Source organism: Microtus oregoni, unplaced genomic scaffold, assembly GCF_018167655.1.
Source record: "Microtus oregoni isolate MIOR12 unplaced genomic scaffold, Mior012 000071F_ref0000514, whole genome shotgun sequence".
In the NCBI taxonomy this organism is placed as follows: domain Eukaryota; kingdom Metazoa; phylum Chordata; class Mammalia; order Rodentia; family Cricetidae; genus Microtus; species Microtus oregoni.
This window is the reverse complement of record NW_024543978.1, coordinates 1,591,739-1,609,309: the sequence shown is the minus strand read 5'-3', so window position 1 is coordinate 1,609,309 and position 17,571 is coordinate 1,591,739. Positions and strand designations below refer to the sequence as shown.

Below are 17,571 nucleotides of genomic sequence, written 5' to 3'. Positions count from 1 at the left end.
CGCCGCCGCGCTGCTGCCCATTGGCCGCGGCGCGCCTGCATGCAAATGTCACTCCGTCACTCCCTCCCATTGGCCCAGGAGTGGCCGCATGCAAATACGGTCCCGCTGTCCCCGTTCATTGGCCGCAGCGCACCTAGATGCAAATGAGGCTCCCCTGAGCCCTTCCATTGGCTAGCGAGGTGGACCGTGCCCCGGCGCTCCCCTGGGTCCTAGAGGTGGGCTCGTCTAACGGTTGTAGGTTTGGCTTGGCCACCGGGCTCTAAACACAGCGAGGTCGGTGGCTGCACGGCGGCGCCATTGTCCTGTTTTCTTGTCCAGGACGCAGTGTGTGGGGGGTCACCCAGCAGAGAATGCTCATTATGGGCCACGGACTCGGGGTGTGGGCCAGGCCTAGTCACTTGCCCTCCAGACTGTTTTTTCCTCTGGGTTGGGCATCCACCCTTGGAGCCACCCCGGAACCACAGTTTCCGGACTGTGCCAGCGGACCCACCTGCTCTCCCTCGCTGTCGGCGGAAGAGACCCATCTATGGTTTGAGGACAGCTGGCACCGTCCTGGGTTGCCTAAGTATCGGCATGGATGTGGTCCTGAGTCGCATGGTGTTCAGTCTGCGGTTTCCCCTGTAGTCCAGGGCTTGATTATACAGACCTCTTTGGCTGTGTACTGTGTGTGTGTCTGTCCTCGGAGGCTTTGAAGCCCTCCTTGCTGCCACCATAAGCTCTTCCCCGCGACCAGCCTATGTGCACTTATCTTTAAGGTCGGACCTTGGTGTTTGGTGGACCATTGCGGGAGCACAAAAGGAAAATTCCCCATTATGTTCCCCTTGTGCTCACTGCCTGGTCGGGTCGGGTCCTGTGGCTACTGCAGCGGGTGCTGCGGTGAATTGGTTGAGGGACAGGGAACCCTAGGAAGTGGCTTCTTAGCTACCAGGAGAATCTGTCAGTGGTCCTCACTGCCTGTCCCTCCCTTCTTTTAAGGCTTAGGCAGACTGATCCTGCCAGACACCCACCCCCTTTTCCCCTTGGCAGACTCTTTCATCCCTGCACAAGCAGGCTTACCCTTACCCTGCCCTCTCCTCTTCTCCCCTGCCTTTTCCATGCTGGCCTCTGCCAGGAGCTAGTGGTAAGGTGGGCAGTTCTCCTTTCTAGTAGAATGTAGGGCTTGGTCACAAGCATGTTGTGGGCAACTCCCAGAGAGGATCATTTCTGTCAGAGCAAACACTAAACCCTGAAGGGGTCATGATGTTGCTGACCTGGGTGTGGTGCCCTCGAAGCTCAGGCTGCTGTTAACCCCCACTGTCTGCAAGTGGCCTTGGGGGTGACTCACCTTTCTGAGTTTTGGTTCCCGGTAGCGATGATGTACTAGCTGTATGCCTAAGCAGCTTTGGGATAGATGAGTGTTGGGCCTGTGGTATGGTGGCCCCAGGTCCTTGTTGCTAATGTGCAGTCCTGGAGTGGGAGAGGACAACCAGCTTGTGGCTAACAGAAGCTGCTGTCAAGTGGGGATGGCAAGGAGGTGTGCTTCTCAGCAGGGTGCCACGTGGAGCTGGCCCTAGAGCTGGCCCCCAATGCAGGCAGGCACTGTGGTATCCTTGAGGTGCCTGAGGGACATTTAGGCATCTTCCTGGGTGTGGTGTTGTGGTGTGTTCCCTCACAGACCAGGAAGTTAGAGTAGATAGAGCATACAGCTTGTGTTTTATTTAATTTTGAAAAAAAACAACTCAAGGAACCTGCAAAAGCAACAACAACACATGCATGCACACATGCATGTGCACATGCACCCCTGGATATCCCCTGGAATTCGGTCCTTCTGTCAGGTGGCAGGCAGAGAGGCCACTGTCTGCCCAGTGGAGAATGGTACCTCTCATTAAGCCTGGGCCTCACTTAGCCCTAGTGACAACTTCTCCAGTTCCAGAAATTTCAGACTCTTACGACTGAAACTCTTATTCCGCAGCACCCTATTATGCCGTGGTCCCTTCTACCTGGCTTGGTCAGCTCGGGCCTTCCTTAGTCATGGTCAAGTGAGTTCTGTTTGGCCTTCACCCTGACCTCTTAGCAGGCGTTGAGATACTTATAAAAGCATGCCAGGAATTTTGCCTACTTGGTACCCTCCTATTCATCCCCCCAAATCCAAATTTGAGTTTTCGATGCCACTTCCTTGACCTCCCCAAGACACCTTCTCTCTTCCTTCTCTCCTCACACTGGACCCTGACTCGGAAACCCTTTGCCCACAGTGCCTGTCTTTGTTCTGAAAGTGGCAGTTCCTAAGCTTCATCCGCCCAGGTCCCCGAGTGTCTTCAATACCCCCGTGATCCAGTGGTTCAGGACTGATTCTTAAGCTCAGAGACAGCACCAGGTTGTCAGTGTGCAGGGCCTCTACAGAACATACGGGCTACTTTTGCTTTGTCTTCCTGCGCTTGGATTCAGTTAATCCTGGGTTGCCTGCCTAAATGGGCCAGTGCCCCTGACCTCAGCCCTGCCAGCTGTGTATATTACTGTTCATATTCTTCTCTGCGCTCTCCCGAGGTCACAATGCCTTCCCCTTTTCCTCTTTGCTGGCTGCATTTGCTCATGCTCCACAAGGGGGCGCCTGAGACCGCTTCTTCCTGGCCTGGAGTCTTCTGCAGGCTCTGGAACCTCTGCACCCGGAGGTGAGGGAGTTGCAGGGGGTGGGGCTGGACTGAGGCTCCCCTATTCCCTGTCCGGCCTCCGTGTGTTGCATCTTACTACACGGTTGAGAGGGGGAGAAGCTGCCCAGAGACCTGGGAGGGAGATGTGCCTCACAGACCGTCTGGATGTCGGGAAGTGCCTCGGTGTACTGACTGTTCCGAGCTGTGGTGGGTTAGGACTCCTGACAGCTGTCAATAGGGGAAAGGCTGAAGTCCTCCATGTCCCTTGGGCTCCCGGGGCTGTCTGTTAGCGTCGAAGATTCCTTTGGCTTCCTTCTCCCTTGAGATGGCTTCTTCGGGGCTGTGGGAAATATGAAGTTAGAAGAGGCATGAAAATGGCCCTGTGGCCTTGTTTCTCCTCCTTAGATGTTTCTCTGGCTTTCAGCTTCTATCTAGGCTTAGGAAAGCTAAACTCCATGAAGCCAGCTGGCCACTCTTGTTCCTAACAAGGTGTTGAGTGGCTGGAGCATGGGAGGAGAGGCTCTCACAGAGCCCAGCCCCAAAGTCTCCCTCACTGCCACAGGGTGGCTGGACTCTGACTACAAGGGAGGGGCATCTGGCTCTGGGCAGGTCACACCCAGGACCTACTGAGATGGTAGGTCTACAAAGCAGACCTGTGGCTTTGGACCAATTCACATACCAAGCCTCAGTTTTCCCATCTGTCATATAGTGCCAATTCTACCCGCTGGGTGAATTTGTAGGCCTTTATAAAGTAGAGACAACTACATACCCCTCCCACTCTGCATGGCTCAGGGTAATGCTGGGATGTGTGTCACCCTGCTAGGTAAAGCGGGATCCTTACAATGAGCTTGTTCCCATTGACTACCAGGCAGTGTCCGGGAATGGAGGACTGCTACCCACAGGGTGCCTGGAGCCAGCTGTCCCTGGCCCAATTCTACCTGGGAGGACAGGGGAGGGGGGCTGGCTTGCGAGTGTGAAAGGTGCAAGCACACACTGGGAACCCAGGTGAGCCACACCCACTCCATGTCGCACACAGCAGGAAGTGCTTGGAAATGACACAGGCACCCTGGCCTCCACTCGGAGCAAACACAGGCTGCGGTCAGTCCCTTTCCAGCAACAATGGCTTATTGTGGCCCCAGCCCAGCCTGCTGAGCTGTAGCCTGGGCAAACATAGGCCACATGCATATTAGCTTAGGTGTTCAAAGACTCACCATTGTGCATTGGAGCAGGAAGTGTCATGATTCTCATACCCGGGACCAGTCTGAGATTCCTGCTATCTTATCGGGCAGAGCTGAACTCAAAGGCACCGCCCTGAGCAAACACGTGAGCAACCCTAACCCCCAAGGACCACAGGGACAGAGGATGTGGCTGCCCAAAGGTGTACAAGAGGGTCCAAGGATGCCAGTCCCAAGGAGCTGCTTCCAGGGGGACAGTAATCACTGTCTTCAGTTCCACTCTTTCCCCCCCCCACTTTTTGAGACAGGGGCTCACTCATAATAGCATAGGCTGGCCTTGATCTTACTGCAGCTGAAAAGAGGACAACATGATTTACGTTGTTTCCTGTGACTGGGTTTAGCGGTGCATACTTTTAATCCTAGCACTCAGGAGACAGAGGCAGGACAGTCTCTGTGAGTGTGAGGTCTCTCTGGTCTGCAGAGGAAGTTCCAGACCAGTCAGGGCTACATAATGAGAGCCTGTCTCAAAACAAAAAACCCAAAATATTGTTTCCTGTGGAAGATGTCAATTTTTTTTTCAGTGTTGGGGTTAGAATCCAGGGCCTCATGCATGCCAGGAAAGACTTCTACCAGCTGAGATGCACCCCCAGCCCCTTTCAGCTCTGCTCTTCTCCCACTGAAGTTTTATAGAGCGCTGGTGTTGGTGCTCTTGAGGGAAGGAAGCTAAGGCCCAGGAGTACTGCCAGGAGGCCATGTGGTCGGGATTCACAGAGGTCTCTACTGGGGAGGTTCAGGGGTTCCGTCAGGCTCTCGCTGGTCCCCAGATGCCATTCTCCAGGGTCTAGGAGAGGCACCTACCATATATGTTGCCCTATTTGCCCTTCCAGGAGGCAGGAGGCAGGTACCTTTGTCCTGAAGATCTGAGGTCCGCTTCCTCTTCTGCTGTGGACCCTGTTGATGGCCCTCAGCCTGTCTCTCTCCTGGCATGCTTGACTCTGTGCTTGCCTCAGAGGTCAGTCCCATCTGGGCAGAAGAAAACACACTCAGGGCAAGGAACAACCCCTCTCCTGCCTGCTGCCAGGGTCACTTTGAATGAATGGTTGAGGACCTACCTTGGTGTCTGACTCTTCCAGTTGCTGCAGCTCTGGCCTCTGTGCCCTGACCTTGCTGGGCTCTGAAAGACACGAATGGAGTCAGCCAGACTGGTGGCCCTAGACATGGTGTTCCAGGACAATGAGAATAACTCTTCAGATGAAGACACAGAGGAGCTGGTAACCTTCCTCAGGGCTTTTGCTGGATATCTGAATCCAGGCCCTCCCACTAGATAACCTCCTGCTTGACTCCTACAGCCCTGTGGGTTGGTGCCTTCCCTTCCTCAAATGAGAAGAGAGCAATACTTCTGAGCCTCAGAGCCTCTATCCACAATGGGAGAGACCACACTGGAGGCCAGCAGGCTGCCAATCACTCCCTTTCCCTCTACACATCTCTTCCCACTGCACATCATATTTCACAGCACATCCCATCCCACTGCACATCCATGCCCACTGCACATCCCTTCCCACTGCAATCCCTTCCTGCTGCACATCCATTCCCACTGCACATCCCATCCCACTGCAATCCTTCCCACTGCAATCCCTTCCCGCTGCACATCCCATCCCACTGCACATCCATTCCCACTGCACATCCCATCCCACTGCAATCCTTCCCACTGCAATCCCTTCCCACTGCACATCCATTCCCACTGCACATCCCATCCCACTGCACATCCTTCCCACTGCAATCCCTTCCCACTGTACATCCGTTTCCACTGCACATCCCTTCCCACTACACATCCCATCCCACTGCACATCCCTTCCCTGTACACATCCATTCCCACTGCACATCCCTTCTCACTGCACATCAGTTCCCACTGCACATCACTTCCCTCTATACATCCATTCCCACTGCAATCCCTTCCCACTGTACATTAGTTCCCACTGCACATCCCTTCCCACTGGACTGGTTCTCTGAGTGCTGACTTTACCTGTGGTCCCATCAGTGGCAGGTCTCTGCAAGTGGGGTACTGGCCTTGGTTTTCCTCCAGCCTCCTCTGCTGTCCTTCCAGGAGAGGTCAGGCTGGCATGGGTCCCTGGGAGAAGGTGTGAGGTGTCCTAGGAGAGGCAAATTAATGGTTTGAGTATCTCTCTCTGTGTCTCTGACTGTCTGTGTGTGTCCCTGAGCCAACTCCATCTTCAGGCTGTAGTAGGTGGATATTCAGTCCTTTCCGAGTGTGAACAGGACCGTTAGGCTGCTCTTTGGCACAGACTGGTGCAGCAGAGAGAAGGCAGCCCAAGGAGATGTGAATGCCATTCTGTAGTGCAATGGCATAGAGAGTAAGGCCAGAACTGGGACCCTTACCTTGGGAGTAGAGTGTTCCTCAGGCTCCTGAGTTCTGGCCTGTGTGTTGCCATTGCTGAGAGTATGGGGGCTGTGAATCACAGGTCTGGACAAGGTGGGCAGCTGGGGGCTGGGAGCGTGGGCAACTGTGGTGTTGAGTGGCAAAGGTTGGCTAGTGGATTTGAGGCTGTCCCGACACCGTCCCCGGTCAGAGAGGTCCAGAGGCTTGTCTGGGGGACAGTCCTGAGTGGTCACATGTATCTCCTTCCTTGGGGGGCTACATTGGCTTGTGGACTGCGGATGCCACCCATCAGGCTGGGCCTCTGTGCTCAAAGCTGTCCCGGGGACCTCACTTTCGGAATCCGAACCAGCTGGTGGGGAAGATGGCATATTTTCTAGTGTGGATGGGACCCTCAACCTGGCACTGCCTGCCCCTGCCCGTGCCCGCAGCTGCTGCTGAATCAGCAGCAGGTGCAATGCTCCTTCCAGCCGTGGGTCCTGTATGCCCATCAGGGCGCCAGGCTCCTCCCATGCCTCTGCCTCTCTAGTTTTCAGGCCCTGGGGCAGGGGGCTTTTGGCAGCTGTAGCAGGAGCCGGGGGGCTCCTTTGGGGGCTTTGCAGATGCAGAGACAGGTGACGATTCAGGAGGCAGAGGCGATCGGTCTGAAGGGAGCGCTTCAGCGTCTCATAGGCTAGGGCTGATGGCCGAGAGGCCCGCAGGAAGCTAGGGGAAAGAGAAGAGTGACTGGCTAAGTGAGATCCTAGAGGGAAGACAATAGGCACTCACTTCATGGATGGTCAGGCAAGCCACCTGAGGTCACATGGTCATGGGAGAGGGCGGATTCTCATACCCTCTCTGGAGGCCACTATGTATAGAAGAAGGTGGCAGATTTGGTCAAAAAGGACCCAGAGCATGAACACACTGGGTCCTATGCCTCCTCCTGTGTCTTTAGCTTTAATTGCTGAGGCAGCCTCAGGAGAAGGGAGTCTCAGTTGACGGGCTGCCTAGATCTGATTGGCTGATGCATGGGAGATTGTTTTGATTATTAATTGATGGAGAGCCCAGCCCATGCTGGGTGGCACCGTCTCCTGGGCAGACACTCCTAGGCTGTGTAAGCTTTTGGTCAGAGTTTTTGCTTATCCCAGCAACAGAAAGTGAATTACAATATCTGGTGGGGGGGGAGCACCAGCTACCTAGAGTGTCTGATCCCCCTGTCCATCTCCCACAATCCCACTGGCTCTGCTAGGCCATGAGACTGGAGCTTTACCTAGGTCTTCTGAGTGCCCGAGCCAAGGTGTCTACCAGTGTCCTGCCTCTACTATGGGGCAGAAGCAGAGCGTTGCTCACAGTGCTGGGTAGAGCCTCACCTGTCCACAGGGAGGCCATGTTCACATGGTGGGCTGGGTGGGCTGCTTCTGGTGGTTGGTGGCGGGGGTGTTCCGTTGGCGGTGCCACTGTCCTGTGGGCAGGCCCGGGAGCCGGGCCGCACCACAGCTACTGTCGAGTGCAGCTGGTTGGAGATGCACTGAGGACTCTGTACAGGGTGGGCGGGTCAGCCTGGCAGGTCATCTCACCCGGGGTTGCCTCCCCCACCTCCTATGAAGCTCAGTGTCCCTGTCTGGCCTGGGGACAAGTTGGCACAAAGTACCTTGAACAAGGCAGGACTATGGGGCCAGCCCACTTGTCAGGATGGCACTGAGTGTTGGGGGGGGGGAGGTCAGGGGTCAAGACCATTGTCCTCACCATGTCCAAGGCCCGTGGCTCAGGCAGGTTGGCAGCTGGGGAAATTCTGGCCACTGGGGAAGTCTTGTGGCTTGACACCTTATCTGTGGGAAGAAGAATGACAAGGAGCTAGGGAGACACTGTGGGATCCCCCAGGTGCCCAATCTCCCTGCCTCCCGCTAACCCCATGGACCTGTGCCTGGCTGTTCTTCCTCTGCCTCCTCCGGGTCTCCTGGGGGGTTCTCGGCACCCTTCCGGTTCCCAGGTGAGGGGAGCAGCATGGGTGATGCGGGCTCTGAGGAGCCCTCCCAGGCCTGGGGTGCCGCCTTGTCTCTGGAGAGGACACGAGGCCGATGATGAGGATACAGAAGCTAGAGAACTGGGACAGCCAGGACACGGGTCTGCTGAGCGAGCATCTGGGCCTGTGCTGCCCCACTCACCGCAGGCTCCGAAGCAGCTTCATTTCTTCCTTCAGGATCTTGTTTTCCTCCCTCAGCCCATTCATCTCATTGGCTGCAAAGAGTGGTGGCGATTAGCGAGGTCATGGGGCAGGATGGAGACGGGACTCCCACAGCACCAGAGAGGCTCTCATTGTCTCGCTCTAGTCTGGCTCATAGCAGGCAGGAGTATAAAACTGGCTGTAGGTGTGGACTGTGGGATGGTGTTGAGTGAACCTCTGCCTGCGGTCTGCAGAAGGATGAGGTCAACACTCCAGCTTGTCCCTAGAGCTCCCTCAGGAAGGTCAGGAGAGTGGGGATGCCCTGGCCCAGGAATTGGTGTGATGACTGGGAGTCATGCCTCCTTCTTTCCCTGTGGCTCTGTGTGGGCTGACCAGGCCCTGGGGTCCCCAGCCTGTGGGTGTGGCTCACTGAGGATGCAGAGATGCTGCAGGCTCTGCAGGTGTGCACTTTCCAGTTCCAGCTGCTTCTTTCTGGCCAGCTCCTGGGTGACCATGCAGCGATCGCACAGGCCAGCCCTCAGCCTAGGGATAGGAGAAGTCACACTGAGGCAGACATTTGGTTCCTTATGCCCCATTGCCAGGACATGTCCTGCCTTTCCAAACTGTGGTCCATGGTCCCCCAGGCCTGCCTCCTGCTGAGGGCTTAGCATCCCATGTGCGATTAAGTTTGAGGATTTTCTCTTAAGGTTCTGCAAAGCCTGGCTTTGAGACACCTGTCTGGCTTGGTCTGTGCTAACGGCCCCCAGGTTGACTCTGGGAGGGGGCCCTCACCTGTTCTCTAGCACCCTCAGGTTCTCCTTCAGTGCCTTCTGCTGCTCCCGGAGCTGGTGGTTTTTGGCAAAGAGCTCTTCTATTCTCTGTGCGTCCCTGTGTGGCAAACAGCTGAGGTGGAATACTAGTCTTAATGGCCAGCGTAGCCCGGGTTTGGGTAGGGCCCCCCTTGGCAGCTCCCTGTAGGGATCTCCCTTAGAGTGTGGCCCTTCAAATGGGGCTCAGTTCCACACCCTCAGATAGAACTGTTCTTATGGCCTATCTTGTCTTCTTGTTACCTTAACTACAGTACATATGGACCCTGGTCTAGTCCATTGTTTCTCAACCTGGGGATCGCAACTCCTTGGTGTGTGTGTGTGGGGTGGTGTCAAACAACCATTTTATAAGGATCATCGGAAAGCAAAGATATCTACATTATGATCCATTAATAATAGCAAAATTACAGTTCTGAAGTAGCAATGAAAATAATCTTATGGTAGCCGGGCAGTGGTGGCGCACGCCTTTAATCCCAGCACTCGGGAGGCAGAGACAGGCGGATCTTTGTGAGTTCGAGGCCAGCCTGGTCTACAAGAGCTAGTTCCAGGACAGGCTCCAAAGCTACAGAGAAACCCTGTCTCGAAAAACCAAAATAAATACATAAATAAATAAAAATAAAAAAAGAAAATAATCTTATGGTTGGGGGTCAGCACAACATGAGGGGTAACTGTGTTAAAGGACCACAGTGTTAGGAAGGTTGAGAATCACTCATTTAGCCAGAGATGGGATACAGGAAGGGGACCTGCAGGTCAGCCACCAGCAATTGAGGCTATGCGTTGGGACCCACAATAAGTACTGTGACGGGGGCTTTGGTCTCACTGGGTCTCCAAGTGGAGGGCCACGCCAGACCCGTTGGGGCTAACATCTCAATGGTCTAGTCCCGGCTCTACCACATAAACAGTGTCACCTGGCCAAGAGACTCCCTGTCCCCTTGGGGGCAGTGTGGGTGGCCATGGCCTGTGAGAACAGCTGCCCTCCTGTCTGCTCTGCTGGTTTGGCTGGGTTGACTCACCGGCACCGCTCTGAGTTCAGTTCTAGAAGCTTGTTCTGCAGGCCTAGCAGAGAAGATAGACAGGTACAGGTCAGGTCCAGATGCTTCCCACAGCACCGGTAGGGCTGAGGCATGAGGTGGCAACTCCTGCCCTGGTCATCACATGGGATCCTCTCCAGACTCCTGCTCACTGACACCCACCCCATCTACATCTGCGGCCCAAATGCTCTGACTTCCTGAACTGAGGCCGGGGTCCCTAACTTAGCATTTAATTAGCGGTTGACAGAGACCCTGGTCCTGGAAGTGGTTGGCTACCTGGCAGGAGCAGAGCATCCAAGAGTGGCTATTTTTTGGGGGGGTGGTAGTGCTAGTGTTAGGGAGGGGAAGCTAGATACACCCCTAACTTCAGGACCTGCCAGTGTCTACTGGGTACATGGAGTGGGACAGAAAGAACTGGCACCTGTCTTTCTCTTCTACTGAGGTCTGTACGGTCTTCAGAGCAGTTCGATCTTAGGGTGGGTCTAGCCATCTACTCTCTCAGCAGCAACAAGTTCTTTGCCCCCAGGGTTCAGCAGCCTCTGCCCCACCCTGAGTTCCTGTGTATCCAACCAAGTCTCTTAGGTATGGTGAAGATTGTCTGACAGCCCAAACCAACTGCCAAAAGAAGATCCACTCCTCTTTAGGGAGTGTTCTCATCTTGGTCAGTGCTTGCTCTTCACCTCTCAAGATGAAATCCTATTAACCATAGCTCGTATCCTCAGGCACACGTGGCCAGGTATTGTTTCTGTTGCTTCTGGGACATTTCCTGAAACACTAGATGTACAATCAACAGGCCTTCAGAGCAAGTTCTCACTGACACACCTCTTTGGGATCCAGTGAGACTGATCCCAGCCTGGGTAGGCCTGGGGGTTCTCAGAAGGACAGACTGGCTTCTTCCCTGAGGCTTGGGGGAGTGTCTGGCTTCCTCGACCTTCAGTTGGCTCTTCCTGGAAGGCCTCCCAGGACTGAATTGGAATTGTAATGAGGTGGGTGGAGGGCACCCTGATGGCTGGGGAACTTAGCAGGGGCTGGAGGGTGAGGGAGTGTCTGTTCAGTGCCCTAGACACTTCCTATGGCCTTAGGAGCTCTAGAATGAGCAGCCTCTCCCTCCGAGTTAGGAGATATTGTGCTGGAGCTGCTAACCCTCTGAGAAGACACAGCAGGGCCGTGCTTGGGGGCTGGATGCAGCTTGTGGTCATGAGGTGTTGATGGTGATCTCTGAATAGGTCCCTCTTCCGGTTCACACCAAGGGGTGTGGTCTGAAAACATTCTGGATGAGGAAGTGCTCCAGGCCGAGTCTGGACACCGCGCAGCTTGTGTCCTTTGGTCAGGATTCTGTTTTCCAGACAGACCTACTGAGTACTAAAGGGTATCCTGGAAGTTCCCTAACCTGCCCAGACCCCCAAGACCATCTTCCTATGAGCACAGGGGAGCCTTCTGTTAACCACTTACCCAGAACCTCCTTCTCATGGGCCTCCTTCAGTCTGTTCAGTGACTCCATGAAGCTGTCCATGGCTCCTTGTGCGCTGGCCACTCTGCTCTAGTCACAGGAGGGTTGGGAGCTCTACTGCCCTTCTGGGTCCAGCCTGTAGGTAGGGGAGTTGGGGAGAAGGTTGATTTAAGTAGGGGCTTGGGCTGAAAAGAAGGAGAGCTCTTCAGGTGTGGGGCAAATGCGTTTTCTGTGAGGGGCTGCCCAGGGGGAGGGGCAGAGAATGAATGGCTGAAGGTTGGATGGTGGAAGATGAAAGGGTTAAGGGTAAAAACTGCACGGGGTCAGCACGGGGTCAGAGTACTGGACAGACTGACTTCTGGAGGCTGAGCTAGGAGTAGGGAGAAGGGCAGTGGATCCTGTGCCACACAGTGGCCGTGGTGGCCACGGGAACTCACCAAGCAAAGACATCTATGGTATGGGGACAGAAACCAGGAAGAAGATGGGCTCCCAAACTGTTCACAGATCCACCTGGGCTCTAGCTCTCCCAGAGCTGGCTATAGTCCTGGAAGTGACAGTTGGTGGCTCTGTGTTTGCTAGATGAGGGACACGGGAATGAAGAATTGGGAGGTCCCTCAACCAGGGTCTGGGAGCCAAGGCTCATCTCAAGGAGGGATATCCTTGTGGGCTAACTAACTGCCCCAGCCTTGAGGGGTCAGAGGCTGAGTGTTCCAGTCCTAGGTCACATGACCAGGACCTAGCTACCTTTTTTTCTTCCTTGAATTCAATACGGGTGGGTATCATTTTTTACCATTTAATCCTCAAGATAGCTCCAGGAACTTCTCTCCAAGTGGGGGAACTGAGGTTCAAAGAGGACTTGCCCCCACCTTGTTAGGGGAGTGTAGTTGGGGTGGGGAGTAGATTTGAACTCAGACTTGATTATTCACCCAGCATGAGCTCAGGATGTTTTCCAGAGGGCTGGTGTGCTCAGCTGTGTAGGCCTTACCTTGCTGAAGGCAAGGAGATGGGACCAGCTGGTTGGGACAAACAGGGCTAGGAAGGGGTTAAGCCAGCACCTGCAATTCCACCCAGACTCGCCCAGCAGGTGGTTCTTCCCCAGTCCCTAGCACCTGCTTTATGGGCTGGGCCAACACCTGTAGAGGAGCCTGTAGGCTGGGGTGAGGTCTGTATGCTGTTTAGTTTCTTCATTCTAGCCTATGGCACAGACCACTAGGCTGTTACTCTCAAGGTCCCCAAAGAGCAGTCCTGAATTCTCTGCTGGACACTGGCTTAGTTCCCTCAGATCTCCATGGTGTGTCCTGTCCAGGGACCCAGGGCCGTGACAAGATCAAACAAGGTCGTCTTGATCCAGGGTAACATTGCTCTAGGGATGACGTGACTTCCCTGGTAATCAGGTGACAGAGACACATACAACTGAGATAAAGTGGAACTCAGTTTCCTGGGCCCCTGCCGTGCCTAGGGTGTCCCTGTGCCCAGCTTCTACCATTCTAGAGTTTTAGGGGTCCAGGCAGGGAAAGGAAATGGAGGGTGGTAGATGCCTGGATGCATCCTTCAAGCCATTTTGGTGCAGAAATGGGCACCCATGGGAGGAATGAACCTGGCTTTTAAGAATACACAGGCCCATGCCCAGAAACCTTGTGCCAACAGAGTGGCTGTCCCCAGGAGGCCTGCTCTGTGAGTCTTGGGAATGCAGGGAGCTCTGTAGGTGGGAGTGGGTCTCTTCAGAGGCCACGGCTGTCTTTGCATCCAGCTGTAGAGAGCTGTGAAGTAAGAAGCCTGCAAAGGTGATAGGCTTGGTGCGATCTTCAACCCAGAAGGGTGGGACCCAGGAATGTGTGAGGGTGCTTTGGGGCTGCAAAAATGCAGAGTGGTGATGGGGGTAGGCAGAGATATGAACCCTAACCCTGAGCCTTAGGTCCCTAGACAGGACCCTCACTCTTGACATCCAGGTCGGAATGTCTGTGTGGGCACTGAGCCCTTGGGAAGGAGCTGGTGGAGGGACAAGGCAGCAGAACAGCTTCTGCTCCATCTTTTGCTGCTGCCAGAGCAGTTGGGGAGGCAGATACGACATTGGGAGCAGCTGCCACCTACAAAGGCATTACACACCCTCAGGCCAATCTGCCTCCCTTTGTCTGTGAAGATGCAGGGACATAGGTGGTTTGTTCAGAATTAAAGCCAGCAAGAGGCAGGAGGATGTGAGATATGACTGGCTTCTACATGGACAGGTTGAGTGCTACTCGAACCAACTCAGTGCGGCTCACCAGAATCAGACAGAGCACATCCCTAAGCCAGATCGCTCCCCTGTCAGTGCTTAGGAAAGCACTTTACTGTGAGGAAGCCTGAGGGATGGCAGAAGCTTGCTATCACAAGTTCTCACCAGGAGGCATACTCTAAGCTTCGCCTGCCTCCCCGTGGAGCCAACTTGAGCCTCAGGTTCCCTCCCCTTCTTTCCCCATCCCCACCCCCAGTCCCTTACTTGAATCTCCACCTACTCCGTGGCACCTCTACTTGTCTCAAGAGCCCCTATCAGCACCTTTTACCTTCTAAGGCACGTATATGCTCCATGGGGGCCTCCACTACCCCAAGTGTCCCTACTACCCTCCCAGGAGCCCCACCTGAACCTTAGACCCCCCACTTACTCTGTGGGGCCCTACCTGTTCTGTAGAGCCCCCACCTGCTCTTCAGGCTCACCTGCCTCCAAGGAGCCTCAACTGAACCTCAGACCCTTCACCTGTACCTCACAGTTCCCCAGAGGGGCCTCCCTTGCCAATCACAGCAGACCAGCAGGCTGGTGTCCCAGAGGACACAGGAGTGCTAGCCTAGAGCACTAGCCTGGGCTTTGAATACGATTCTTCCTTCCTATGTATAGCCTCGGGTGAGTTGCTTTGAGCCCCTGTTTCCTCATCTGGGGGTAATGACACACCCATGTCCTGTATTGGGTTTCTGTAAGACTCTCACGGGTATCACATGTTCCAGACAGAAGTCAGGTGGCCGTATTCTGTGTGTGACAGAGGGAACCCTGAACCTCCTATCTCCCTCACGTACAGCTCCCAGGGGACTAACAGTGCCCTCCCTCCTGGGACAGACCTGAGTCTCACAAACAAAAAGACCTTTTGTAGGAGGACAGATCCCTTCCTGTGTTCTAAGCAGACGGTGGACACAGAGTGACCACTAGTCCGTGGGTTTTGGTGGCCATTCCCAGGGAAGGTGCCATGCGTTCCCTTCAGGGCAGGGCTCATGGCCCCAGCTGTAACTCCCAATAAGAACAGATGTGGCAAAGCCCAAGAGGTGGCTCAGTGGCCATACCTAGATGTGTTCTCTGGGGCAGCTGGAGCCCCTGGACTCCTGTCACTGGTGGGTGACGGCAGCTGGCTTCCTTCCCTTCCCAGAGTGCTAAGTCAGAGACCAACGACTTCCACCCTGCCTGGCTCTCCTCAAAGCCTGGCCCCCTTTCTTCTAGAAGGCCCTCAAGGGAAGAGGACTCTTCAGCAAACCCTCATTCTGTTTCTTTAAGGATGAGCTGTTAGTCAACCCATCTGATGTCCACTTAGCCACAGAAAGCAGCAACGGCCACAGAGGTGGTAATGACGGCAGATGCTGCTGTACACAGTACTGAGGAAATACTGAGTATCCCATGCTACGCATTCACACTCCAAGACACGGAGCAGACAAGAGGCAGGGAGGCAGAGGCTGGATTTGAACAAGAGTCCGGCTGCTTCCATCTCTTCTCATCCTCTGAATGGGAGACTGAAGGGATGGGCAAAGCATCTCCCATAGTAGCTTTAGCCAAGCTGCTACTCATCTGGCTGTGCCTCGGTTTCCCCATTCATAAACCTGGTGGTGGTGACCACAGAGATAGGAGGAGCCTGATATGAAGTGGGAGCTTCCATGCTGATCCAGGGGACCAGACAGGGATGGGGGGGTGGCTTCTAAGCCCACGTGCTCCCATGTGCACTTCATGGTCACCCATGGCAGCTCTTATTTTATAGAAATCTGAGATTAAGAGATGGTATCTGCCTACCATCATCAGCTCACAAGAGATACAGGCTAGACACACGGGCCTCCCAGCAACCTCTTGGGTCGGTCTGGGTTGCGGCTGTGTGGAGAGGTGGCTTCTGATATCTTTCTGAAAATAAACCCACAGAGACAGGTAGCCTCCACAGACAGACAAAGCAACGGCTGGAGAAACCCACATCTGTGTATACATGCCAAAAGTAAATGCCTTTGCTCACCGTCAGCCCGTCCCTTTCCATGCACACGACCCTTACACGGGGCTAGGGATGGCTGTGTACACACAGGCAGTGGACACAGACATTTTCATGTCTCATGCTTGTGTGCACACTGCCTGCCTGAGGTAGCTTTGCAGCTCAGGTGACAGAAGGTCCTGCAACCTGACTCCATCCTCCCAGACCTGGGGCAGGAGACTGAGTAGGCCAGTGATTGATCCTACTGTCTCCCACTGCCTGCTGCAGTACTGCAGCTATTGACCCAACTTCAGGGCCTGACAATGTCCCCCTGCCAAGCTCGGAGCTATGGGCGGCTGGACATGGCCTTGTGCTCCCCTCGTTCCCATGACTGCACAGTTTCTGGACTCACAGGAACTAGGTGGTGAGAGACTGAGGACACTGTGCCTATTAGGGATAGGACACCAGCCTATATCCTAGGCCCTGAAGCCCTCTGCAGAGATTGGGGCCAGAGTGTCTCACCAGGGTTCACGTTTGCTGCTCCCAAAGTTCTGCCCAGGAAACCCTCGAGCCTTCCTCCTCCTTGCTTGGTCCCCAGGAGCAGGCATCAGGCAGTCCTCCTTACCTCCCACAGGTGAAGGCAGGCCAGCCTGCTTGTCCCTGCCTCCCGCCTCCCAGGCCTTCTGCTTCCTGCCTTCTGCCTCCGGGCTGCCTGCTCTGAAGTCTGAGCTGGGTCTCCGGCCCCCAAGGTGAGCACCCCAACAACTCCAGCCCACCCAGCTCCTGGAAGGGCCCTGCCTGCTATAAGCGTGTACTCACATGGCCACTTGGCCAGCCTTGGACCTCCAGGGGCCTCGGTCCCGAGTGATCCCCTCCTGGGAGAGATAGGAGCAAGCAGCATGAACTTGCAAGACAGAATTTTGACCAAACCCGCCTGACGGGTTTCCGATTCTCCCGGCCGGGAGCTGCTAGGAGGCAGGGACTGCCCAAAGCCGCTCGACTGGTCTGGCCATCTCAGAGAGAGTGGAAGAACCGGCTGGCCATGAGCATAGAGTTAGATTGTTTCCCCATAATCCCAGCTGCCTGGGTGCCTTAGCTTGACCGTCACGGGGAGCATCCTATGGGGCCCTGGATAGGAGCGCTGGCTAGCCCAGGGGCACAGCCAGGCTGTGTGGGCACTTATGAAGGGAGGGGAGATGCTGTTGGCCTTGCCACTTAGGGACTAGATGCTTAGGAGGCCATCATGCTATCTACATTCAGCTTGCCTTGGCTGACCTTCGGCAGGTCAGATTTCCTTGTCTAACCTTGGTTTCCTGGTCTGTGGCCAGGATGGCCGTGGGTAGGTGCAGTTCCCTTGTCCTGACTTGGTTTCTTCATCTGCGGCTTGTGGATAAAAAACAAAACCCAGGTCCTGTGCCTCTAGAGACTACTATTCAGAGAGATTTCACTGGGTTGGGGCTTGTCTAATACCCACTATGCCCTCGCAGAGACAGACAGCTAGCTTCTACTTGTGGTAGAGATGGGCAGGGGCTGAGCCTCAGGTCTGTGGATGTTCCAAGTGGGTGGGTATCTCTGGGTTTCAGGCTGACTGCCCCAGCAGGTGGAATCTGGGGTGACAAATAGGGCAGGGAGCTGGCTTGGTATGAGGTAGCCTGGCTCAGGGTGCTAGAGAGACCAGGCACGGTTGTCATGCCATTTCCTCTCTAGATAGTGACATCATGGCTGCATTCATGCAGGAA

General features: G+C 54.9%; 1 protein-coding gene across 1 annotated transcript; it reads right to left on the bottom strand.

The window, feature by feature from the left end:
* Positions 1 to 2,839: 2,839 nt before the first annotated feature.
* On the bottom strand, positions 2,840 to 17,033 carry Rbbp8nl (RBBP8 N-terminal like). The gene is made up of 14 exons (XM_041641697.1): positions 16,652 to 17,033; positions 11,651 to 11,784; positions 10,181 to 10,223; positions 9,133 to 9,228; positions 8,771 to 8,883; positions 8,342 to 8,414; positions 8,095 to 8,234; positions 7,923 to 8,005; positions 7,547 to 7,713; positions 6,200 to 6,902; positions 5,826 to 5,952; positions 4,915 to 4,976; positions 4,708 to 4,825; positions 2,840 to 2,967 (listed from the first exon to the last, which is right to left on the bottom strand). Exons 2-14 carry the CDS (start codon positions 11,709 to 11,711, stop codon positions 2,840 to 2,842), a joined length of 1,914 nt encoding a protein of 637 aa, XP_041497631.1. The 5' UTR covers positions 11,712 to 11,784; positions 16,652 to 17,033.
* Between the last annotated feature and the right edge of the window lie 538 nt (positions 17,034 to 17,571).